This window comes from Prinia subflava, chromosome 1 (assembly GCF_021018805.1).
Source record: "Prinia subflava isolate CZ2003 ecotype Zambia chromosome 1, Cam_Psub_1.2, whole genome shotgun sequence".
NCBI classification, from domain to species: Eukaryota; Metazoa; Chordata; class Aves; order Passeriformes; family Cisticolidae; genus Prinia; species Prinia subflava.
In genome coordinates, this window is record NC_086247.1 from 67428658 (window position 1) to 67455117 (window position 26460).

The 26460-nt window shown below is 39.0% G+C and overlaps 1 protein-coding gene across 8 annotated transcripts in view; it reads right to left on the bottom strand.

Moving 5' to 3' along the window:
- The window catches only part of FHOD3 (formin homology 2 domain containing 3), a 380756-nt gene that overhangs the window by 169758 nt on the left and 184538 nt on the right, over nucleotides 1-26460 (bottom strand). For all 8 annotated transcript variants that reach the window (XM_063399128.1, XM_063399121.1, XM_063399112.1 and 5 more), the window contains exon 5: nucleotides 22398-22503. In XM_063399128.1, coding sequence (XP_063255198.1) covers nucleotides 22398-22503 — 106 coding nt within the window. The remainder of the gene's footprint in view (nucleotides 1-22397; nucleotides 22504-26460) is intronic.

The following is a 26460-nucleotide window of genomic DNA, read 5'->3' on the forward strand; positions in this document are numbered from 1 at the left end:
TTTTTGTGCACATATCCTTGCTTTTAAATATACAGCATGTTTACAGATGCATATCTGCAGAGAAAAATATTTAACTGTACGTATCTGAATTCACATATCCCTCTCTCAAAATTCTTACAGTATCATAAAATTTGGTCACTTCATGACAAATGCTTTCACGTGTATAATTAGTTTTAAGAGGATTGCTGTTTATTTGTACAAAAACCTTCAAATAAGTTTTTTTCCCAGGCTTTCACAGTGGTTTCAAAATTCTATTTTTACAACAAAATGCATGCTACAAACAACAGATGACATTGTCTTGTTTAAGGTCCAATATAATGATGTACATGGAAAGAAAAGAAGAAAGTGGTGTTTCGCACCACTTTCTCCACCAGTTCCTACCAGAATATCATTTCAGAGCCTGCAGAGGGAGAACCCAAAAAGCTTAACAAAATTCCTAAATCTAGCCTCCCCTCACTGAAGCAGAAGTATTTTCCTCTTTTTTTCTTCCCACTTTGACAAATTTTATCACAGTTAAATTTGAAATCACTCACTCATCACAACAATTTCACATTGTTTTTAGTATTTAGTGAAAGAACATTGCTTCTGCTGCTTTCATTTTCAGAGTTTCCATGGAAGGTATCTTTACAGCCTGAATTTTGAACAGCAAAAAGTCAATCCAATCAAAGCCATAATGAATGTGACTCTTAGAAAGTAAACAAAAGAGGGTGAACTGCCACAAGAAGTTTCTAAAATGAAATGAAGGCATATGAAAATATGTGTGCAACACCTGTAATTTCCCACTTTAAAGAGGCCTAAATGAGTTAACATGAGATATCAAATAATGGTTGCTTGTTGCAGTTTACTTGACATAGCAGCACTCAGTGCTGGAAAGTAGGATTTTGTGTTATGTGACCTGCCTTTTTCAAAGTAGGAAACCTGGCAGAACAGACAGTAACATGAACACAGCACTAATAATACAATTTTAATTCCATGGTAATCTAGTCTGGGATGCCTTTTTTATGTGTAATAGAAAGAGCTGAGATAGAGAATCAGCTGTCATTTTTACAACTCACTTTTTGCTTAAGGGGACCCAAGACTACTAGAAAAGAGCTTTATTTTGATACCAGAAATTTAGTAATTCTGACACAGAGAATACCAACCATACATATAATTTGGAGCAGTAGTCCACAAGTCTCCAGCCAGTACAATGCTAACTTCACTATGGTATGAAACAAAACCACTCTGAAAAAAGGTAGGAACCAATGGACTCTGCACGGTATTAGGAATATCCACAGGACAGCAACACCTCTGATTCTTCAGAGGCAGACTCAAAGCAGTTCAAACCTGAAGGGCAGAATGGATTAGCCATGGTAATAAGGATGCCAAGAAGGACATTATATCTTCTTTGCTAGCCAATATCTGTAATTGTAAAAAATATCTGTAAAAATATCTGTAGCACTAGAGAGCTTCAGTCTCCTTGGATTTTGCATCTCAAAAACCTGAGTAGAACTGGATTCAAAAGAATGGGTGTCAATTTTTCTTTGCCTCAAGCAATGAGATTCTGTTTGATACTATGGCTCCTGAAAAGAGTTAGACGTCAAATAAAATGGAACTCCATCTGTAATCTGTGTCTCATAACACAAATAACTTAATCTGCTAACAGAAAGCAAACCTGTAACAACCTTAATCCTTAATTCACGGATGAGTACCTAGAAAAAGGTACATGAATTCCTGAGGATATCCACCATCGTCCTCTCTGATGTACTCTAAAACAAATATTATGCCTATTATGCATTGTGCCTTTATTTTGAAAGCATTTACAGGCTCTTTAGCTTGCTTTAGATGAGTTCTACACTTCCTTCCCAGCAGTCATCTCTCGAAGTATCAGCTGGCTCTAGGCACCTAAGTGATTCTCTGGCTACTGTCCTGAAACATGAAAAAAACCTGAGCTTTCTTCTTCACAGTTTTCTTGAGCAGTCTGTCTGTCAGTCACCCAGTGGCCCTAGGGAACATACCTTCTCAACTTAGCTGAGTTAAGTGTGCAGTACTGAGAAGCATAAATACTTCATCTCTTCCTTTTTCCAAAGAAGAGAAGAAAAATATTAGCTAAGACGCTCTTCCTTTTCTCTACCCAGTCTCTAATAAAACCTGTGGCATCTTCTGAGAAATAACTCCAGGAACACACTGACAGCCCATACAACCCTAATATGAGCACCTCCCCAAGGAAGCAGACTAGTAGAGGACTCAGCCCCAGTGTTGCTTCCCTGTGCTGAAAAACACAGGCTGGGTCAGACTGTGGCAAAATGAAAATGAAGAGAGAAAGCTGAAAAGTGGTAGTTATCACTAGAGATGTGTTTGAGCTGTGGCAACCACCTGCTGCTCTGCTCCATCTCTTTTGCAGCTGCAAAGAGCATTCTCTGGGTCACTTCCCAGCTATCTTTCCAATTTGTGCCACAGTAGTTTCCTCCTCCTCATCCAGCAGCAGAAAGCCCTGGTGCTTCTGCCCTCAAGCAGCATAAACCACTTCTGATCACAATGGAGAGAAGCCTGAAGTGCTGGAAATACTGAATGGTTTGGTTTGGAAAGGACTTGAAAGATCATCTTCCAATCCCACTGGCATGGGCAGGGACACCATCCACTAAACCAGCTTACTCAAAACCCCATCTAACCTGCCCATCAACATTTCCAGGGATGGGACATCCACAATTTCTCTGGGAAACCTGTTCCAGGGCCTCACTATTGTCATTAAAGAATGTCTTCCTGATATCCAATCTAAATCTACCCTTTTTTAGTTTGGAGCAATTCTCCCCCTTGTCCTATCACTAGATGTCCCCACAAAAAATCCCTCTCCAGCTCTCTCGTAGACCCTGTATAGGTACTGGAAGGTGCTCTAAGGTCTCCTCAGAGCCTTACCCAGACTGAACTACCAAGCTCTCTCAAGCTGTCTGCATAGGAGAGGTGTTCCAGCCCTATGAGCGTCTTCACAGCCCTACTTTGAAACTCACTTCATAGGGTCAACATCTTTCTAGTGTTTGGGGCTCCAGAGCTGGGTGCAGCACTCCAGGTGAGGTCTCATGAGTGCAGAGTAGAGAGGCAGAATCATCTCTGTTGACCTTTTGGCCGCACTCCTTTTGATGCAGACCAGGACATGGTTGGCTTTCCCAGCTGCAAGTGCACATTACCAGGTTGAGTGCATTTTCTATGCATGTTTGACAAAATACTGTGAATATATACTCTTGCCTACAAACATTAAAAAAAAAAAGTTAGAAAAAGGGAATATAATAGCACAAGGTTTTATAGATGGCCAGACTGAAACAGCTGGAGTCAAATGTGCCTTACTCAACCCCCAAGCCAGTAACAGCAGAAAGAAACCAAAGTTCTTTCGGTCAAGTCACTGGAGCAAGAACTCCGCTTGCACTTTGAAACAGCCAATGCCATCACTGAAAGAGGATGTCCCTCTCCCACTCAAGGGCACCACAAATTTGTACTACTGCACCTCTTTATGCATGCCCATGAATAAATGGATCAAGAACTGAAGGAATTTCAGACCCAACAAATTAATAGGACATCAGTGAATTGAACACATTCTAGACCAGTGGAGTGGATGGTGTGGAATATGGGAACAGACAGCAACAGTGGAGGAGGACAGGGAGGGAATGACATTTTGTTCTGCTTTATTGGAACAGCGAACTAATTCTTTCCCTATGCTCTTCCAGCTAGAGCAGAGGCTGCAGAGGCTGTCTTTTCACTGACAGACATATATAATAGCCTGCACTGTTTCAAAGAGATGCCAAAGGAAAGCTTAACGCCTGTTACAGTGGAAATAATGCTTTGTAAAAGCAAAGCTGTCTCTATGATTTTGATTTGCTGGATCTTATCTGCTGGCAGTAATGGTGATGTAAAGAAGATGTGAATCATCAAGAAGAGGAAATTAAAACCTGAAATTTTATTTTCTTTGACTAAAAGCTCTCTGAATTTCATTTGACTGGAAAAATAAGACAAAAAAAATTTCCAAAAATATAGCATGCAATGTTCTTCATTTGCAGCAAGAATATAGATTTAAAATTCTTTCAAGTTATTAGCTAGCACATTTAAAAAGGCCTCAAATGCCATGTGGTTCTTGTCATGAGCACAAGTGTTGCAGAAAAACCAGAAATGCCAAACCAAAATAATCAATCACTCTATTTAGAGAAATTCTAATCCTATGTATTGTATATAAAGTATGTAATAAGACATCTACTGGAATTTCGTTATGTATAGTAATGTGTTTGTGTTCTCACAGGATAACCCAGCAATCTGCTTTTTTCTAAAAACTCTTTTTAAAAACTTATAAATAAACATGAAAGAACACAATTGAAAAATGAGCTCTTCAGCTAAAGCAGCACTGAATTACCCTGATTATTTTTAACAAACTTCAGAGCATTTACATAAAAAAGCTCTTGTGTTTCATAGTTTCTTCTGAAAAGAAAAATGGCCAGTAAATATCAATACAACATGCAGGAAAAATAGAGAGTACTTTTTTAATATGAACATATTTATCAAGACTGCTATGTTTTTGTTTGCTTGAACATTACAAGTGACAGGCAAATAAATATGGAAGACATGGAAGACTCTTATTTTTAATTACTTAAGAATCTGTACCAAATTTGTGCTTCACACACATGTCAAGAGTTAACTCCTATTCATGTCAGTACAATAAACAAAAGCACAATCAAGCCCATCAGATCTTAATCTAGTCTGAAATAAAACTTTGTGAATTACTGCTGGTTAAGAACCATCCTGGTTTACAACATTTAAAGGCAGAACTGTGGGACTTGGTCACAGTGCACACACCTCGTGCCTGTATGCTGAAGCAGCTCTCTCAAGGGCCATTTGCAATCAGAATAAAGAATATTTCTTGCACCATAATCTTATAAGAAGCAGCAACCTGTTTATGTTTTAACTACAAGCTCAGGTTTGGATTGATGTCATTAGCAAACAATCTCCTCCATGCTTCTTGGTCTTTTGACTGCAGAGTAAAACTTAGAAATAGTATACCTCTTCCATGCAGAAAACATTCTGAAAATGGAGAGAATCCAGTATATTTTATTTCTAATAATTCAGTGTTATGTAAACTTATCTTACAACTTTAAGCATTGGTATTCACCATGCCTTCCCTCAGACACACAGGAAAAAACTGCTGCTGAAAACACCTACTGGGAAAACTAGCAACCTAGCTATAAATAAGTATCCCAGGAGCTTACTTTCTCCCTAATTCATATATATGTTTAATTCAAAGGCCAACAACATCACTGCCTTGCCCCTCCATAGCTTTCAGTAGAAATAAAATTTTAAGGCACTGTGTGAGAGCCCATGTATTGATGGCAGTGCTGAAGCTGTGCTCAAGTATGGATCATTCCCCTAGATCCACTGTGGTGCACAGCTCTTCACAATGCCATGCACAAGGGCTAGAGTAGTCATAACACTCCTCTGTTTCCCTGACAATTACAAGTGCAGAACGAGGGAAGAACCCACAAATCAAATAGAGAGTATGTGTTGCCTTATTCACATTGACCACATATTAAGAAATTTCAGATTCTTGAGAGTAACCATTCGTTATTCTGCAAGTACTCGAGCATTTCACATTTGTCCTTACAGCTTATTAGGAATAGGGAGCTTCAGTCTCTCAAGCTCACACTGCTTTCCTGGCCGAAATATATCATACATATCTATCTATCGATCTTGTACCTGGTCTTGTCTGAAACAAGCATGATGCCACACGCCAGTAGTGAAATATTTTTAGGATAGAAAAAAGCTCAAACAAAACTCACAACATTTTTTTTCTGCCACAACCTTTACAAGGGGATGCATCTAAGAACAATCTTCTGTGGGTAACCATGGCCAAATATCTGTCCAATTGTAACCAAGCAATATATTCTGACACATCTGGAAGAAGTCTGTCAATATTTCCACTGCAAGTTAGCTCACATGAAGCTGTAATATCACTGGGGACAGAGGTCACTTAAGATCAGCAGTTGATGACTGTGGTCAAAGGAAGTATCATATAAAGAGTGCAGGCCATGACTTCTTGAAATTCATTCTAACAGGCATTCAAAGTGTTTTCTCAGCACCGTCTGGGAAACACTCCAAGAGAGGACTCCATGAACACCTGTAGTATTTTCACAAATCTACAGTCAGGAGTAGGTTGTTTTCATCTATCAGCATTTTAAGAGCCTTGAATAGCTCCGGACCAAACACAATTGTATAGGAGGACGAAACCTGGAATGCCTGTGAGAAAAAGCTCAAGAGGGTTAGCTATTTTACATGCACTCAATAATAGCAGATTTGGCACCAACCGTGCAGACTTAGGAGGTGTTTTCCAACAAGACTGTTAAACCCCAAGTCTTGAGCAGGCCGTGGCTGAGCTGCCCCTGTCCATGGTACTCAACCAGCGAGCTCTGGGCCAACACAGGTCACGTGTGCGTTGCTTTGGGTTTAGGTGGCACATCCAATCACTCTGGTTGACAGGTTTGGAAGACATGCACTACAGTATTGTTGGCAAAAAACTGGCTTTGCTGGCATAGTCTAGTGAATAGGATCACGCTTGCCCTTCTAAAAGACCTACTCAGATCTTCCTTCAACTGAGGCAATGAGGCTAAAACTCCCCTGAAATAACAATTCTGCCATCTGTCAATGCCAGTCATGGAAAGCGACCAAGCCCAACCCTCTAACAATGCACAGCTTTGGGTATCATTCAGTTTCACTGGAACACAGTAGAGAACACGGGAGTTTTTTGACTGAGTCCTGTGGGGCAGGCAGATCCCTATTCTGACCATTCTGATAGTCCCAGGTATGCATGACACTTGCACCAGAGACCCAGGAAATCCCTGATTTTGCAGGTGGTCCAAATGTCTTTCTCAACTTGCTCTTTCAGAATCAGCATTGCTAAAGGTATGTATTACACAGGGGTGGTTGTTTCTATAGTGTGTGTCCAATTAGTGTAGAATATTACAAAGCTGGATCATAATCTTATGTTCTTTCACACATTCCAGTTCCTACGTGTCTATAGAGACCTAGGGAAAGGTGACATTCACAGTATATAACTTTGGACACCAAATACAGGAGCTCAGTCTTCCTAAGCCTTTAAAATCAAAGGGATAGTCTTACCCTTTTATGAGGTGATTCAGGGAACCATTACACCCACCAAACACATAATGGCATCACGGTTTTTGACTATAACACTGACTATGCCCATCAACTGCAACAATAATCATGTCACATCATCTGAATTCCTACAGCCTGAAAATGAGAAGTCCAGGTGTTCATGCTCTCCGATTTTGGAGCTCAGGAGCAGAAGCCAGGGTTTGTGTCTCACTGAAGGACAAATACTTCTCTTAAAGCTAACTATATACCAGCTTATTCAACTCCATCACCAATGGGTTTCTTGTCAGAACTGAGGAACCCTGCAGGTCTGAAATGGTTTCTGCCAAGTTCCCGCAGCTGGCATCGAAGAAGAGTTCCAATTAAAATGAAACAAATTACATCAAATACTCAAGACCTTCCATGTAAAATTGTAAGTTTGAACACAGACTCATGATCTCATACAAAAAAAACCAAAAAACAAACAAACAAAAAAACCCCCCACAAACAAACAAACAAGCCCAAAAAATTTGAGGAACAGAAGATAAGAGGAAATATGAAACAAGAAACAAACTACTAATCAGGGAGCAAATCTAGTTCAGTCACAAGGGTGTTTTGGGTTCCCTCATGCTCAAGGAGTCCACCTAACTACTTGAGAAAAGGTAACTGGAATTAGGTGAGATTAATTCTACCCTATAATCTAACTAAAAGGGATAAGTTGATGCTTCCTACATCTTTAAATTTCATTATATATTCCAAAGGATTGATATAAAGGCAAGATTCCAACACACGTATCTGATAAACATTTACTTCTCCATCAGGTCCTGTTCTGCTAATTCATGATGAAGATTTTACGCAAGAACTCAACACTAAAACACTAAATTAAAAAAAACAAAGGTCCGTTCTTTGTAGGCAAAATCCAAACTATTACACTCTCAGTGTAACTGATTCAGTAGTCACCTCATTAAATCATATTATTACAGCTAAAGACCGGAGTAAAGCAGCACAAGCAATTTCACACTTCTAGCCAATAAAGCACTGCTTTCCTATGTATTTTCAGCATTTAAAGTGAGCCATCAGCATCACCACACAGAATTTGAAGGCATCCTTCATGTAGGACAGTCTGGTTGTTTCTAAAATAGCTTGTGAGTTCCCAGGAAGACACTCCAAGTTTTAGTTGTCCATAATTTCCTCAAGTTTTAAGTTTGAACTGAAACTTTTTCTGTGCTGTTTGAAATACAACACTTTCTTTTTTTCATGGAAAATTTCCAACACTTATTATATTTGTCATGGATTTCTGAGAAGCAGGAGGAAAAAGAAAGTAGATAACTTATCACTGGAATTGAAAATACTGGTGAGAATATTTCTGGAAAGATGAGTATTTTGGGAATTTGAGCTCTCCGGAATACTCAGATGTTGCAGTAGATCTGTAGTAGGTCTGCCAGCAGACCCCAAGTACTCACAGACTCTAACTCCAGCAGACTCTGACTCCTCACAGTGTGGCCAGCATGCACAAACAAACGCCAGCTCTCTACCTTCTCTGTACCTCACCTTCTCTGTGCATTCTTGTCTGCCCCTCAACCAGGTAACCCACTCTTTTATAACACCCATCCTCATTGGACATAGCTGTGACCCATTAAGGGCAAGGCTGTTCCTCCTCTTTGGTAATTAGTACGGTTGTAACTCATCAGGAGTGAGGTTGCTTGAAATCCTTCTCCTACACTGAGAAAAGTTATAACTTCATGTCAGTGAAAAAGTTCATACAGTTCAAAACATTAAAATGTGCCCAAACTTCATGTGACTGTAAGTTTTTGAAATAGCTGTTGTCTGACACTTGTAACAGCCTCTACTGAACATATGCAATCACCTGAAACCTCTGCATATTGCATTTTTGAAGCTCAAAATATCCCCATAATGCTCCTACCTGCTGCCCTACTAGGAAACCAAAGGCATTCAAATTAAGAGCAGCAGTTTGTGAGGAGTTTTGGTTTGGTTTAAAGACCTAACTTCTTATTCAGATGGTGCGAAGAGGAATTCTAATCTGAATGCAGAAAGAAAGAAAATACAAACCTAGAGATGTTCAAGGAAATTAAAGAGGTAGGAATTCTGACAGAATACCTGATGAGTGTTCGAGAGTTACGAAAAGAGATGAAGTGACTGAGATAAACGAGGGGAATAATGGGAAGGACTAACAGCTATTTGGGTGGAGGAAACACACAGATTAGGGCTGATATGAGTGATGTTCAGGAAAGAAATGTACAGAAGATAAGATACCAAAGCTTGACTACATCCTTGATAGTGGCACTGCAACACTCTCCCTTATTTGTTTGTCTCAGATCAAAATCAGGGTTTTGCTGACACAGGAGTTTGTGTCCCACCATTAAGAAGTGGAATGAGTAACTTAACAGTACTAAAATAAAATCCAACACAATAGCAAAATTTCAACCTTTTCATACCCATTTTTCAGATGAACACATTCCTCTGTCAAGTTCATAACACCATCACACGAACACAGCTGTTGCATCAGAACCCAAGACAGGCAGTGCAGATGGGAAGAAGAGGCATTAATACAGCTCAAACTGGTGAAGAAATTAATATAAATGAATTTATGAATATTGTTGAATGTACTGATGATGTAAATAAACTGATAGACTGATGGAGGTAAAAGGAAGTTGATGTGAAAAGCATGAAATAGATCAGAGAAAGAAAACTAGGACAGATTGGACAAGAGTGAATAGGAAAAGAAATCCTAAGAGTAACAATTAAAAAAGGAATAAACAGAAAATACCATATTGACTTTGAAAAACCAGCCCAAGGACAAGCTCCAAACCAGAACTCAGAGTTATTGAATCTTTCTGAATTCTGAATGTGTTTTCAAGTGCCTCATTTCCTTATCTGCCTCACAAAGGTAATGCTGCCCTTTGAGCTCTTGAATAACATCTAGTGACAAAACACAGAAAAATCCATGAGGAAAACAAACATTTTATAACAGAGTTTGCATAGCATGAAATAAATCACAAAGCCTGTGGAAGGACTGCTGATAAGAGCAGCTATTTAAAAGGTGTTCAGTAAGTGCACAGGTGCAATGCTGCTCATTGGCTGAAGCAGAGCAGATGAGGAAAAAGCTGTACCCCTGTGCCATCAAAGGCTGGATCAGCTGCCACACAAAAGGGGTAGGCATGTCTGCAAAGAAAGCTCAGACAGGCATTTTTCATTTTCAGGGGTTCTGTTTATCAACCTTAACAGTATTCTTAGTACATTTGTCCATAATCACTTTAGGGAAAAAAAAAAAACATTTATCACAAGCACATATAAAAAAAAATCCTTAGCAACAAATATATATAGTTTATACACAATACAGTCAATGTTTCCATTATTGATATTGACCTAAATACTAAAGCAAGCTTATGGTGACTCACTACCGAATTTTGGGAATGCGGAAACCGTGTTTAGAAGTGTCAGCTTTATAAGCAGAATTTCTGCCCAGTGAGTGGATTTTGCCTGAGTGAAAAACAGTGTCTGCTCCCAAGACTGCTCCCTGCATGCCAGGGCAGGGTCCTGAGCTTGGGAACCCCCGGGATATAAGTCTGCAGATAGCGACCCTTGTCATGGCAGAGAGTTCATGCTCATCTGGAATAAGTGCTGTGCAACCCTGCTGTACCCAAAGCCAATTCGGAGCATAAGTTTAAAAATCACAGGGGTGTCTCCAAAGAAGGGAATTGCAGTGGGGAGGGGAAGGGACAGAGAAGAAGAAGTTGAGAGCCTTGTCTAGGCTGGTGATAATACATAGAAGGAAGAAGGTCAAGTAAGAGGAAACAGAATATTGCTCAGTATGGGCAGAAGTTCTTTAAGACCCCACCTGTCATTTGAATAAACCTACTTAAAACACACAACAGACACAGCATATCCTGAGTAGCACTGAAGTGACTCAAGCCAAAGTGCTGTAACAGAGCCATTTGATGGCACTCCTCACAGCACACAACAGTATTTTTAGTGTTTCTCCACTTCAGGGAACCCAAAGCACTTGTAAGTTCAGAGGACAGAAGACTATTTGTTTTCTAACTGTAAACAAATTAAAGAAGCAAAGGAAAAAAAGGCTTATTTCACATAGTACCTACAGCAATAAACTCTCTTCACTAAGTTGACTGAGAAGAAACTTCAAAGTAGTAAATTATTAAAAAACACACCCTAAACAATAGAGATACTGTATTTTTAGCAGCTAGTGCAGGCCAGTGATCCTGTATTGCTTGGGTGCAGGAGGTAGGCACAGTCTCCTCTCCTGGCATGACATCACCAGCTTTACTGCCAAGAATTTAATGGAAAAAGCTGGAAATGCCTCACTCACTGAAAACAGAAAGAAAAATCCTTTTTGTCAGGCAATAAGGCAAGAAAGAAATCATGTTACAATTAATAAATAATGTGTCGAGCCCCACTTTTTGTAAAACGGTAGGAATGGGACAAACCTCTGCTTCCCCCCACTGCAGGCAGGGAGCCCCAAGTACAACTCTTCTCTTTTTGGCTTGCAAAAGGGAGACACAATATCCTGTCTGCCTTTACATGACACCTCGAATTTGCTGCCCTTCCCAGTCTGCTCAGCCCCTGCCTGTGCAAGCACTGACAGCTTTCACACACACGTGGGGAGTGGGGGATGCCAGCCCCATTCTACTCTCATCACTCCAACGCCACCAGCAGTGTCTCCAGGCCTGTGTATGGAAAGAGGGGGAGAGGACAGAGGAGGAGGGCAGGAAGCAGTGCTGGCAGAAGGCAAGCTGGTCCTTAAACTTCATTACAAAGCAGCAAAATGAGTTTCACTCTTTTCTCATTCAACCTATGAACCCAGGCACCTATTTGCTTTCCTGAGGGGCATGTGCTGCTCCTGCGGTGCTTCTTTGGACAAGTAAGAAGAAACCCTCCACAGCAGAAATAGAAATGTTAATAAATAGAAATGTTAATAATCCCATGTGTTCACTAAGATTATCCTTCACTGTCATTATTCTACAGTTTTTCTTAGACACCTATGTATGAACACAGTATTTATGATCTGTTAATAATTAATACCATGCTCATACATGTAAGACCTATGGCTTAGCTTTGAAGTTCTTCAGTCACCTACAATTTCTTAGAATTTGATGCAGTACTGATCAGACTTAAAAGTTGATCACTACCTAATAGTAATGAAAGTAAGGATTTTAAGAGTTTACAATTCACTGGCCCAGTTTCCTGATTGCACCTATGAGAACATGATTGATAGAAATCCCCACACATGCACATTTGCAAGGATTCCAGACAGACAGAGCTAATATGTGACTCAAAATAATGCATCTGGATATAGAAATTAACTCTGAAGATATTTGAAGAACCTCATTTTTGTCATGTCCTTATATCACACAATAATAATCTTCATGGAATAGCAGCCAGCACCTCTCAATTATCTTACACATTTGACTCCACCTCTTCCAATTCTCATTTAAAGTCTTTAAGTTTCTCTGATTATGTATCAGGATGGAGCATTCTGTGTGGCACTCTAGCAACTACCATCACAAATAGCTGCGAAGTCTCTAATCTTGAAATGAGAATAATCAAATTCTACTTCCCAAAAATATTTTAACATGTTTTCTGTGCATATGTTCAATGCAGATAATTTTAGTGAAATTACCAGCAGCCATATACTTTATGCAACTATTCATGTCTGTGCTGGCTTATGAATGTCTTTACTTTTCTACACATTTTCTCCTTCTCAACTCTTGGGCTGCAAGATTACTACAAAAAGGCAGAAACACTCTGTAATATGCTCATAACCAGTTGGAATTGGAATTGTTTTCAAGGCTTGTTTATGAAGTTTGAGTAGTTAAAGCATAAAATACCCACAATGGCTTTAAAGACCTCTGGGAGTACTTCCCAAGTACTTAGTCTTTGCTCAGTAGTTAAGGATGTGTGTTTTTCATGTTCAGTTCCTCATTTTACATGGAGTCTGCATAGCCTGAGGTGTCACATTTCATGGGAATTTCACAAAGCATTAAAAAACACCTACTCTGAACCTGAAGATTCATTTTCATAGAGACAGAAAGCAAGTCAGAGGCTCTCAGCCTCCGTCAGCTTTAAAAACAAGATAAATCCATAATTTTATGGTGGTGTTATTACTGAATTCCATGTAGACCCTATATCCTCCTCACAAGCAGTCCCACCATGAAAAGCCATTTCATATAATGCACAGCCAAGGAACAGCTTGGGGTTTTTTGTAGATGTGTAAATTACTACAAGGTGGTTAAACTTTTGAACTCAAATATGCTTCAATGCCAATTCCCATCCCAGACTGGGAGGACTTGTACTCCATACTCTGTGTGAGGACTATCTGGCTCTGCTTCCAGATGGATCACACATCACAATCACATCCAGGGAGAAGGGAGTGAAGAGGAGGACAAGGGAGAAGGCAGTGCTTGCTCCAACAATTAAGGGAATGCCTAAGGCTGGATTCAGTAGGGAACTCAGTGTAATGCATGCATAGAACAACTTTAACAAATATAATTCTAAAATATGCAGAAGGAAAGGAAAGGAAAGGAAAGGAAAGGAAAGGAAAGGAAAGGAAAGGAAAGGAAAGGAAAGGAAAGGAAAGGAAAGGAAAGGAAAGGAAAGGAAAGGAAAGGAAAGGAAAGGAAAGGAAAGGAAAAGGAAAGGAAAGGAAAGGAAAGGAAAGGAAAGGAAAGGAAAGGAAAGGAAAGGAAAGGAAAGGAAAGGAAAGGAAAGGAAAGGAAAGGAAAGGAAAGGAAAGGAAAGGAAAGGAAAGGAAAAGGAAAAGGAAAAAGGGAAAAAGGAAAAAGGAAAAAGGAAAAAGGAAAAAGGAAAAAGGAAAAAGGAAAAAGGAAAAAGGAAAAAGAAAAAGGAAAAAGGAAAAAGGAAAAAAGGAAAAAGGAAAAAGGAAAAGGAAAAAGGAAAAAGGAAAAAGGAAAAAGGAAAAAGGAAAAAAGGAAAAAAGGAAAAAGGAAAAAGGAAAAAGGAAAAAGGAAAAGGAAAAAGGAAAAAGGAAAAAGGAAAAAGGAAAGGTGTTTTTCCTCTTTTTAAATTTCATTGCTTCCAATGTCAAAGTCTCCTAACTACCCCTGTAGACAAAAACAAATGTATTTAGTCTTAAAGTGATATTTGGAGAAGTGAAAGAGGATTCACCTATGGAGACAAGGAGGTTTAGTGTTTATGTTAATAATCATGGACATAGTATAATGTGCCCTTTTCTTCTGGTATTACGAAGAGCATCGTAACCTCATTATTTCTAAGCTAAAGGGTCCATGAATCAGATGCCAAATCCATTTGTATTTTTTCATTTCACAGCTTTTCAGGAAGGGGCACATCTTGCAGTTTCTGACATGTAACAGAAAGAGGTACTGGTCCATCAGGTATATAGGTCTGATTTTTCTGGGACTGCTACTTTTGATCTGAACTACAAGAAATGGTACCTATAATGTTCTCTGATGGAAAACTGGCAGCGTAGTCTGTTTCACAAAGGGAGGTGACATGGCTGCATCCCTGCCAGGCTGTACCTCAGCTCAGCAGTACTGCCCATTAACAGGTCTTCTTACCTCAGCTACACTAATCTGCGACAAACTTGCTCACACAGTTGTGGCTTGGTTTGCTGTGTTTTATTCCAGGTTTTTTTTGTAGTGGTGGTAGGAAACCTAGACTGTATCTCCATGTGGAACTGCCCTGTACTAAGGGGGCAGAACAACTTCCATCAGTTGGTATGGTTCCACAGGAACTGTGGTCTGATATCCAGCATAAAAATGGAGGATATGAATTTTGAAATGCCCACAGGACAAGTGTCCAATTCTGATAAGCTTCTGAAAGGTCAAACAACTGAATTTATTACTGGGACACTGTGCCAGCAAATCTCTCTCAGAAGCAACACTCCCAAATAATCAAGCTACAGGCACCCAACTTCTTTTTAAAGTTCATGCAGGTACTTTGGGATGGAGTAATAAAGTTTACATCACTTTGAGGTATTGCACTGTTGGGGGTTAGATTTGGTTTTTTTTTTCTCTTCTCACAGAATTTTTTCCCATAAGTTTCCAAAAGCCTTGATGACTACTTAGTCAGAACAAAAAGAGTGCTTGAGGGATATAGCAGCACGAGGCTACACCTATTGTTTTTGAGTCCCTGGGAGTGTCCCTCAGAGGGGAGAGATGATTAGCTTTGGGAAAGGCAAAAAAGATCTGGGGGAGGGGGAGGCACTCTTGCTCTCAGCGCCGAGGAGGACGGTCAGGCTGCCCTCTGCCTCTGCCTCATCCTGGGAAATCTATCGTCATCTGCTGTGTACCCAGGAATCCTGAACTCGCTTTCTCCAGCCTCCCCCCCACCGCCGCTGTTTCTTCGGACCTTTGAGGCTCTCCTGCTACTCTGTAGCCCTGCACTGCCCAGCCCTGCCGGGACACCCCTGCCTCCAGCTGCCAGCGCAGAGCTCCTCATCTCATCCACCAGCCCGGGACTTTTCCTTCCTTCCAGTTCGGCCTCTCGGAGTCCTGCAGGGGCACCCAGATCAAACTGCTCTGGGCTTTTTGTAAAAGAAAGCCCTCAAGGTTCTTGGTTCTGTTTATTATTGATACTGTAGTTGTTGTTTGTTTGTCGTTTTGTCATATATACTAGTAAAGAACTGTTATTCCTACCCCCATAGCTCTGCCTGAAAGCTCCTTTAATTTTCCTTTTAATTGGAATAATTTGGAGGGAGGGGATTTGAATTCTCCATCTCTAGGGAGGTCCTGCCCCTTCCTAGCAGATATCTGTCTTTCAAACCAAGACATGCACATAAGAAGGCAACTTGAATATATAGAGACATATTTAGGAACTTCACAGTTGCATATGGATACCCTCACACTGAAGGTTAAGAGAGAAGACAGAAATACAAAGGTTAGCCTAATCAAGTGCTGTCTACTCCTATTTACTTGAGGCTGGGATATTTTTCTACAGCTGGAAAACTTTAAACAGTTCTCCAGCTCACACTAAAACAGGAATATTGCAAAGATATGGAGTTACACTGCTGCAGTACCAACCAGCAAGACATGTCTATTTAGGATAGAAATAGCCTCTCACAGGTTTTGTGGTTTTTTTGTTTGTTTGTTATTTACACAACCTCTGCTTCCCATATAGACATTTACTGCAGAAGAACATGCTTCTCTATGCTAAATGCTTTGTAATGCTGTAATGCTTAACCTTTAATGCAAAAGCCCAAAGCCACATAATTTATCAGGCTGAGGAAGGAAAGTTCAAGAGCACTGGAAACATTCATGTCCTTGCAAGTAATGAAGGGTCTTTTTGATAAAAACAGCCAGCCAATTCCTAGAAGGGGATCATCCCCCCGTTGTAGAGAGCACACTTACAAACCCCAAGCATTCCTAGTAGCAGTTGGCTCAATGCAGAAATGCCACCAGCTTGCTGATAACTTCATGCCTGGCTTTCACAATGAAAGGGTTATCAGCAGCAGCTTCCACTGCCTGCTTGCAAAACCTCACCCTCACCTTCGACTTCCTCTAGCTCCTTGACATCTTTGGGCTCACATGGTGTCCTGGTGACAGACAGTAACCAGATGGTCTTTAACCATCCAGCTGAGTTGTTTCAGGAATTTAATCTGATTTCCCAGAATATGCAGCACAGCCCTTGGTTCCAAACTTGGCATGCAGGTGGGATAGCATGTCTCCAGCTTTATAAATAGGCATAACTGTTGGTGGCTTTGGTACATGTCAGTGTTTGGGCTGTTTGCCTGTCAGTTTGGAAAACCTGACCCCTGCCTGGGCATTAATCTATAGTTTTGACTGACTCTGGTGGCTCCAGTGCATGTCCAACCACCCTGTCAAACAGCTCAGTCTCCTAATTCCAACAGCAAAGTCACTTTCTGCTTTACAACCAAGTAGTTCTTATGGTAATTTCTTTCCATTTTTTATTGTTGTCAGCTACATTGTACCATATAATTAAAAGCACATGCAAAATACAGATTTAGAATCATCTTGCTGCAGTAGAGAGCTGAGGTTACTAAAAGGGTAACTACCCAGATACAGCTACACTCTTTCTCTTCATCCATCCCTTTGCAAAGTTTGGCTCCCATTTACCAGCTAGACAGGTGAGGAATCAAAATATTGCCCCATTCTTATGCCTCAGTGGGGGATTGGAGAGTTTCAGGCTCCTCAGTTCCATTCCTCTATCTTTGGAAGTGACTGCTCCTCTTGGGAACTTCTCCATCGCTGGCAGTTCACATCTGGGCAAATTGCAGCCATCAGGCTTGAAGGAAATTGTTTTAATAATTTTAAAGTTTAAACAGTTTAATCAGTTTAAAGTTTCAACAGATCTCTCATAATTTAAGCATGTAAAAAAATGGGCCTTAGAGTTATGTTTCACGTGTGATTTTAGTGGTTTAAGACATTTGGTTCTTTTTTATTTACATTTTAGGGCTCATATAGAGCTTTTCTGGTAAAAGTCCGTCATAAAATCACTTAAAAGTCCTGAAAGATCTTGCAAAACTTGGGGAAAAAAAAAAAAAGAAAAAGAAAAAGAAAAAAAAAAAGCGCCATTATTATGTACTCATTTTATCTGCATGAAGATAAAAGGAAAAAATTGTACGGCTTAGTAATAAAGATGCTGTTCTATCAGACTGAAGATGCTGTTGACTTTGTGCATGAACTCATCAACCTTTAATCCTCCTAAATGGTATGTCACTGTCCCTCAGAGTATGTCAGATCCCTTACTCAGGACCATTACCATTGTAGAATATTTGTAGAAACACACAGGACTTTAGCACTTTATCAGAAGTGCAGAGGGTCTGCAGGAAAATAGCCTACTGGTTCTACTGCAACCTAGTGTTCTGCCCAGATTATTGATTTAAGTATAAATTATTGAAGTTTTGACTATGCTGTCCTTGGAGATACTTAAAAGATATGCACCCATGGTGCTTAGGGCCATGGTTTCATGGTGCCTTTGCCAGTGTTAGGTTAATGGTTGAACTCAATGATATTAAGGGCCTTTTTCAACCTAAATGTTTCTACGATTCTGCTTATCTTTGATTTTAGATTATAGTAATGATTTGGGGTTTTATGGGAGAGGGTTTAATTTAAAGCACAAATATTACCTCAAATCATAAATCCTAGGTTCCTCTAAGCACTTGTTTTTATTTATTTTTTCTTAAAAAAACCCCCTACACTAGAAATTCAAAACCACCAAACAAAATTGAAACCATCTCTCATCCAGACTTGACACTCAAATTCTTATTCTCCATATAAGCACACAACTCTCACTAAATCAGAGAGCTGCATCCAAAAGCTGAATTTGATTCAAGGACAGTCTAGTATGAGCACTGACTGCTGTCCTATTTTTTCCTCAGCCTTAGTTCCTTAGACCTTGCAGAAAGGTCAAGGCCTTTGCCCGTTCAAACAGAACACTTGGCTTGTGCTTTCAGACCACAAGAACAATATCTAGCTTTCATCTAATTATGGACACCTCTAAATACTGTTCTGAATCCATACGCAGCCTAATAGGGACCCAAGTACACAATTACACTCTACAAATGAGGCTGGACAACCTTTTGACAACCTTCTCATTTGATCTGGGGACAGACAGCACAGGACCCCATCAGGCAGAACTCCTCACATCACAGTGCCAGCAAAGTCATCCCTGAAACCTCATAGCTTACTTATTCAGCATATCTTGAAAATTCTGGCTAAATTACCAGAAAACATGAAGGCTACCATGGCATTTCATGTGTTGCTTTCTCATTCTGTGCAAGGAACAGATGATCTCAAAATTATATCCAAAGAATCTTCCAAATTACAGTAAGATTTATATTAATCATCATCAGTCATGGATATTTTCATTACCTTTAACCCATTTCTATCTGGTTTTTAATACTATTTAGGTAACATCCACCATACCACAATCTTATGACTGGGACAGGTAATTTTAACTTCAGTGCTATCAGTGAAGTTCTTCATCCTTATGGATCCTTGTGAAAAAAAGGAAGAGGGAAGAAATAACAAAAGAAAAACAAGCCTGTTTCCATAGGGAGGGAAAAGTCCCTCAAAATACAGTTTCTTTAGATGTCCATAATAATTAAAAGGAACATTGGAGCATAAATCTAGTTTTAAGAACTGTTAAATATGAAGGATCAAAAGCTGTTTTCTAAGCTAGTCTTTTTAAAAAGTAACCCTTGAGAGAAGCCCTGGCTACTGTTGGTTTCCAGTCAATAGGCCATATACTGACAGAAGGGAACACTCTGGGAAAGGTACAGTCAAACAGCCCTAGCTCAGGGGACCTGAGCAGAAATAAAGTCATTCCTCACCACTCAACAATAAACTGTCTGGATTTCTCAGCATTGTGTGTAAAAGCCACACTTATCTTCTCTTCACTTGCCCATTAAAGTAACTAAAATTTTCATGACTCATGTTTAATCATTCTTTGGCAGCTAAGTCTGACTTGAACCAAGTCAAAACCCCTAAGCAGAAATTCACAACCAGGAAACATTAGAGTGAAACAATGCAGACTTTTGGAAAAAGGAAAACAATATCCTCAAGAAATAACTTGTACCTGGAACTCACTGAAGCACCTACAGCCCTTAAGCATACATGTATTTCCACGCTATTTTCCCTCCAAGGTACAAAGCTGTTTCTTGATGAGTGCAGGCAAACAAGTTGATACGAAACACTGTGAAATTACTTAGCCAAGATGACAGACAGTCTCACGTAGGTGAGTCCTCGAAGCAAAGGAGGCAATGCCATGCCTAAGGCTGCCACTTACTGTCACAAGCCCTCCAATCTGAGTTAGAATTGACAGAGGAAAAGAGTGAATGACACCAAAGATGCTGGAGAAATGCCAGAATATGAAACTTAAGAGAAATTCTATTTATGATTTAGGTTAAATGCAATGAAAATAAGGAGGATAAATTCCACTCCAAAAGGATCTGCAGAACAAGGACACCACAGCAGGAAGGCACAAAATCTCTAAAAAACGGCTACTTTTTATTTCTCAAATCTCCACTATCTAACACTAAGCTTAGAGCTTAGTGGGATCACCTCCTTGCTAACTGTGATGTACCTTCAGTAAAATTTATTCAGCTATTTACCAGTACTCTGGGTTTAGTAAAATGCATTGCACTAGGTACATACAACTGCCACTAAAAAAAAAAATCCCTAACCAATCACTATGATCCTCCAAAAATAATACAACAGAAACTCTCTTACATGATGTATTTAATGCCTCCTTTCAGCACCCTCCTCAACGTATTTGGATAAGATTGTTTGGCTATAGTGTACTTCCAAATCTATCTTTATCTCATTGCAGAGCAGACCTATTCAGAAAGTACATGCTGGCTCCTGGAACTGCAAATCACCTGACATAATTTTGGAGTTGTAACAAGCTTTGAAATTCCTGAAAGACAATCAAGACCAAAACTGAAATGGAGCCCACATCAGACAGAAAAACTGTATTATTGTAAAGGATGCTAGGATACATTACCCAGACAGAAACTTCAGCTTCACACAGCAGCAATGTAGGGAAAAAATGACCTGATTTCAGAAGTTACCAATCCCTAAAAGTACCTTCCTAAAATAGTGTTTTTACCCTTATGGCATATGTCTATATACTTAGTTTTTACTATTGGTAATGTTGTTTTGTTATATTCATTTTGAACAAGCTGTAATCACTTGCTAATAACAATGCAACAAGATGAATTTGCAGTTGCGTTTGTATGATGCCATGAACATTGACACTGAGGCTCTGTTTTATTATTCATTGAATTCATGTGTAAATTTCTAATTTTAGATTAGATCATGGAAACCAAGCTCTTGAAAGTCACCACAAGAAAGAGACCATTAGATCTCCTTAAATGCTGGATGCATTAGGATATGGGAAGGGAGGGAGAATGGGAAGGCCCAGACTGTCCCATAGAGCACTTCTATTTTGCTTCCAGTCTGAATTTTCTGAGAGTATCTATGGCCCATTTTCTCCCAGAAACTTTTAATTGGACATGTTTCTGTGTCCTTGCCTTTTATTCAAGTACTTTTATGTGACTGCACAGCTGCTGACATAGAACATAATTCCTGTAGTATTGGTTTATTTCTTGTACACCTCCAAACCTGGTGTTATCTTCAACATCTTCCCATGAAGCTCCACTTACTATTTGAATCCTTGCTTTCCATAGTTCAGCATTTCTGGCTCTTACAAAATCCTTTTACATATTTTTGACCTTTTTTTTTTTCTCCTCAATGTGTAGTTTGAGTTTTAGCAGTTAAATACATCAAAATGACATTTTTAAATACAGCTACATACGTCAGTCTAAGAAAACTCAAATGAGCCATCTACCACAACTATGCATTTGTAAGCAGTCTACAATGAGATCATCCAGCAGCAAAGATCCCTTGGAGTGACTGTTGTCCCCTCAAAATACTGAAGAAATTCTCAAAATTTACAGCTCAGTTTTCCTGGCTAGACAAAAAAACACATGCATCCATTTGGACCACAGCAAAGGAAATCAGCTTTTTAATCACATTGCACACCTTTTCTGAATCCCTCTCCAAACCCTATCTTTGCCAGTTATCTTTTAAGTGCAAAGAACAGAACGTAAACCTCTTATTACCTGTTTAACTCCAAAATGTCAGATAGCTAAATTGTTTCCAGCCAACTGACCCTTTAAGGTATAACTTTCTCCCAGTTTATTCGGTAGATACTGCATGATATCCAGAGATACCAATGATGCTGCATTCTGCTGTACCATGACAGACAGAGGTGATAAGAAAATACATCTCCCAAGAGTGTGATGGAGCAGGCTGGGTGCTGCCTCTCTCTGCTTACCTGGTACTTTTCAACTGTCTAAGCAGCAAGGAGAAAACCCTCCATGCTACTTGAGAGGCAAACAGCCACCCATCACTGCAAGAAAGGAGAGAAATACAGCTCACAAAACTCCTCCTGCTGCGTCCAACCTGCTCGCAGCAGCTCCTTTGTAAAAGATGACCACACTCCAAGAAGTTAATTTGTTCTGTGTCCCCTGACACAGTTATCCAGTAAAGGTTTTAGAATACCTTTTCTTTCCTGGAATTAGAGATTTGCAGTGTAATCTACAAGAAAAGGTGAACAATGAGACTGTCAAGATTCCAAATATTCCAATTAATTCTGCTCAGTGATGAGTATTAACCTTCCCTAAACTTTCTTGCATAATATGAAAGAATCAGGACGAAACTTAGAAGCAAGTTCAAAGACACTTTACACAGCAAGTTGCTGCAGACCTGTGAGAGCTTCCAAGCAATAAAAACAACTTTTGGATGCATTTCCTTTACCTCTCAGGATGTAGTTCTGATAATTCTGGTCGGCTTCCGCTCCCACTTTGATTAAGCAAGTCAAACCTTCAGCAACAACGAACTCATGAACCAAGTCCTTGTCATCCTGTCACAGGAGAAAGGAAAAGCTGAATTAGATTTTTGAAAGACAAAGAAACAGATTATATCCTAATGTGAAAAGAAATGCATACCTGCAACACTGATTTTATATTTCACGCATTGTAAGCAAGTTGATATGAAGGTTGTTGTACAGAGGACCAAAAGCAGAATTTTGAGTTTTAAAATCAAAATGAAATACATCAGTGCAAAGCAAGGAAAAACAAGTCTTAACCTTTCAGTCAACTACAGAAAATTAAAATCTGCAAAATATGACTTTTCATTTTTTTTCATGGAAGGCTTGCAGACATTCTCCACAATACTAAATCTCATCATATCACATGAACAAGTATCCTTAAATCCCTAAAGTGTCAGGATCAACAAGAGAAGACAATCTCTATTCCTTAGCATAATTCCAATCTCAGTATTACAGATGTGCAGAGCAAAACTTTAAAATTGGTTTTATTGCAATGTAATAGTATATTTATTACCTTAACATAATTCAGAATAGGAAAGTAAAGTGTTAAGATAAGAGTACTAGTAGACAATATGCCCATAGTGTGATGGAAACAGCAAATATAAGAGAAAATTTCACAAGAGTTTATACTGCTGAAGTGGCTCACTGTTTTTTCACCATCAGTTCTTTCCTCAGGGCAGCACAATGATCCCATATCACAGGTGGAAGTGACACCAGAGAGAGGAGGGGATTCCTGGGCTTTAGATGAATAACTACTGTGCCAAGGGACTACAGAGCACCACATGTAAAGCTTGCCTACGCTTAGCAATGCAAATTAGGCACAGGACCAATTAAAGATATTAATGGTAGAAATTTACTCTGCAGACAATCCCATTAAATAATCCTAATTTATAATAATCCTTTAAATAATCTTAATTTATGCTTTTATACACAACAGTGTAACAGACATAAATTCCAGCTTTCCAATAATGCAGCCCCGAGAGCCCAAGATCCATACAGTAAATTTGTTGAGAGTGATTTTTGAATTCATGGCAAACACTTAGCAAACTGCCAAGAGAAAACAGACAACCAACCCCTTTTAGTAGACATTTAACTTACTGCAAGTTCCTTTCAGCCAGATAGTGTATTTATTAGGAATTTCCTTCTTTCACCAGAGATAATTTACATAATTCCGCAAATCTAACCAAACAGGATATTAATAATTGGCAGGTGATCTAGCAGTCTGTGAGAAGTTTAGAAATTATGAGGAAAAATCCATTTCATGTTTTAGCTGGTCAAATTTGTTAAAACAATTTGAAAAATATTAGACAGTATGTACAGATTCATGAATTTATCACATTATAAAGGTGATTTATCCTTTAAATGAAGCATAAAAGTATACAAAGTGGAAGCATGCAATCATACCCCACATCTTGGTGCAAGTATATTGTAAAAGCCCAAAATAATAACATAAAATTCACCTCTGCATATGCACCCTTGAGCTAAAAATTCTTTTTATTTCTTAGTCTCAATGTTTTCTCTTTTAAGAGTGGTATTTTTTTTTCAGTACCTAGATAAAAGCCTTAATAGTGGTTTCTGAAAAGCTAAGAAGTTTACAAACTCACAGGTCAGCCCAAGGCACTACATATACAAGCACCCAATTTTATGAAGACAAATTTCCCCTATGCATTTTCATCACCAGGTGAGTGCTCCCTCCCATGTGTCCTTTTGTTATATGGTGTTTTTAACTCAAAGATACCTGAATAATTTCTTCTTGTTTAAGAATTTCAAATCCTGTTTCTCCTAAAACTCAAAAGAGGAAACACATCCATGGAATCTCTCAGCTAAGCTTAATTTAAAGTATATTAAGGGTTCAGGTAAACGAAGGCTATGTGTCACGGTAACAAGTTGTCTAATTTAAGAAGACAATATATAAACAAATTTAATTATTGAGTGAAATAATCACAATTTTTCCAGATGGTAATGCTATCCTAGTTCAAAAAACATTTCATTTTCTTTAAATGCCCTCTCTTGATACTTGAGCATATATATTTTGATTTTGCATCAATTGTGTTTCCATCCTCCTTGAACTCAGGAAAAAAGGGAATCTACTCTAGATTGACACACAGTGAAATAAAGAACAGGAAAAAGTAGGAAAAAGTAGGCATAACTGTGGTCTGCTGATTCTGGCTTTTAGTAATAGATCCATAATGTCTGTTTGGGAAAATAAATGACATTTGGATGATAAAAAAAAATTAAAAAAAGAAAAGAAAAAAAAAAGATTAAAAAAAAGGTCCATATAGCAAAGAAGTTACCGTAGTTCAGTTTCAGAGTCTTCCAGGGTGAATCCAAAAAACAAAATAAAATTTTTAATAGCATTTAGCAATTAAGGGCTGCTGACATTCAGTGAAAGATAAAAACTGAAACGCCCACTGTAAATTTAGTTTCCTCATAATCTTAAATAGTGAATATATATTAGTGCATCACTTAGGGAAAAATTAGAAATTACCCTTTGATTGCCAAAATAAATCAAGCTAAAAATCTTATGTTTTATGTTGATGACATTTATTTAGTTAGTTAGTTAGTTAGTTTATTTAATTATTTATTTTTTTAAACATGGACCTTTCCAAACCAAATTTTGAGATCTGTCTTCCGGAACTTTTTCAAAGCAACCAAGTCATAGAGTCACCTTAAACTGAAAGGAGATATATTGCAGGGGAGCAGCAGAGGAAATAGAGGGGATGAGGAACTCGAACCATACTGCTTTTGGAAAGCACTGAATAAACAAATCAAACCTGAATTAAAAAAAGGCTTTTAAGGTACTTCCCCTTTCCCAAATAAAAGGCAAAAAGAAGGTGTAATGAGGTAGAGTACAAACACATCATGCTTTAGACATAAATCTCAACTCAGTACATTATCTATCCCATCATGTATATACGATGAGAGGAAAGAAGAAACATCTGGAATGTGCAGTGAAAGATGAAAGGCATGCAAGCCCATACGTTCTACATTGAAAGGAGAATGTTTACATCAATTTTGGTCTAGGATAATCTTTTCAGACCCATTAACTTACTGACTTGCCAAGTTAGGTGACCTCAAGAGTAAAGGCTACTCTCTTGCAGTGGTTAAGAGGTTCAGGTTTCCAGGAAGAGGGCATTCATTGTTCAGAATATATGGCATGAGCGTGACGATGATACCTACAAGCATATGCCACACGTGTGTGATAACAGCTAGAGTGAGGCAGGGAAATGTTGCCATTTGCTACGGAAATGGACTGCTCTGCTAATATTGCAAAGATTTATGAGCCCTTAATCAGCAGGCATTAAGGCACTGATGAGAAAAGCAGCAAAACAGGCAAAGCTCTCTAAGCTTACTGCTAAGCTTCTGCAACCATAAAGACAGTGCAGTGACACAAAGGCTGGCTACTTAGAGTCTTTACGAAAAGATACCATTGGCCTCATCAGATAACCACATATTGCTCATTTATTCACTGATTTGTATTAGATCATGTCTCTTCCCTTTTCTAGCAATCTCAGAGGAAGAGAAAAAACAAGATAACGTATGTCTGCAATAGATGTCTATTTTCGTCCAATGTATAATGGAAAGGACACTAAGTATACTCAAAGTGGTGACTTGAAAACTTGTTTATATGGTTGATAAAATGCACAAACCATACTTTTTCACCTCCATAACTCAGCCTAGCAACTAAGGAGACCCCACAAACCCTGTGATCAAGCAGTCTGTACCATAGGCTCCTGTGCCACTGGCAGAAGCAGTGGGGGACATTGTCTTCTTTCCCACACGCTTGTACCATTTGATATAAATTCTGCAAGGTCTTACCTGAAGATAGAGACTGAAAACATTTTTCTAAGGAATAGCACTTTGAAAGAACATGTTTTATCCAATGTGCAGCTTCCACATGCAAAGATAAATTGTTTATGTACTGTTTAAGATAAATCTTTCTGAAGCTTCCTCTTTCTGTGGGCCATATGTTTGCAAGCTTTTACCCAA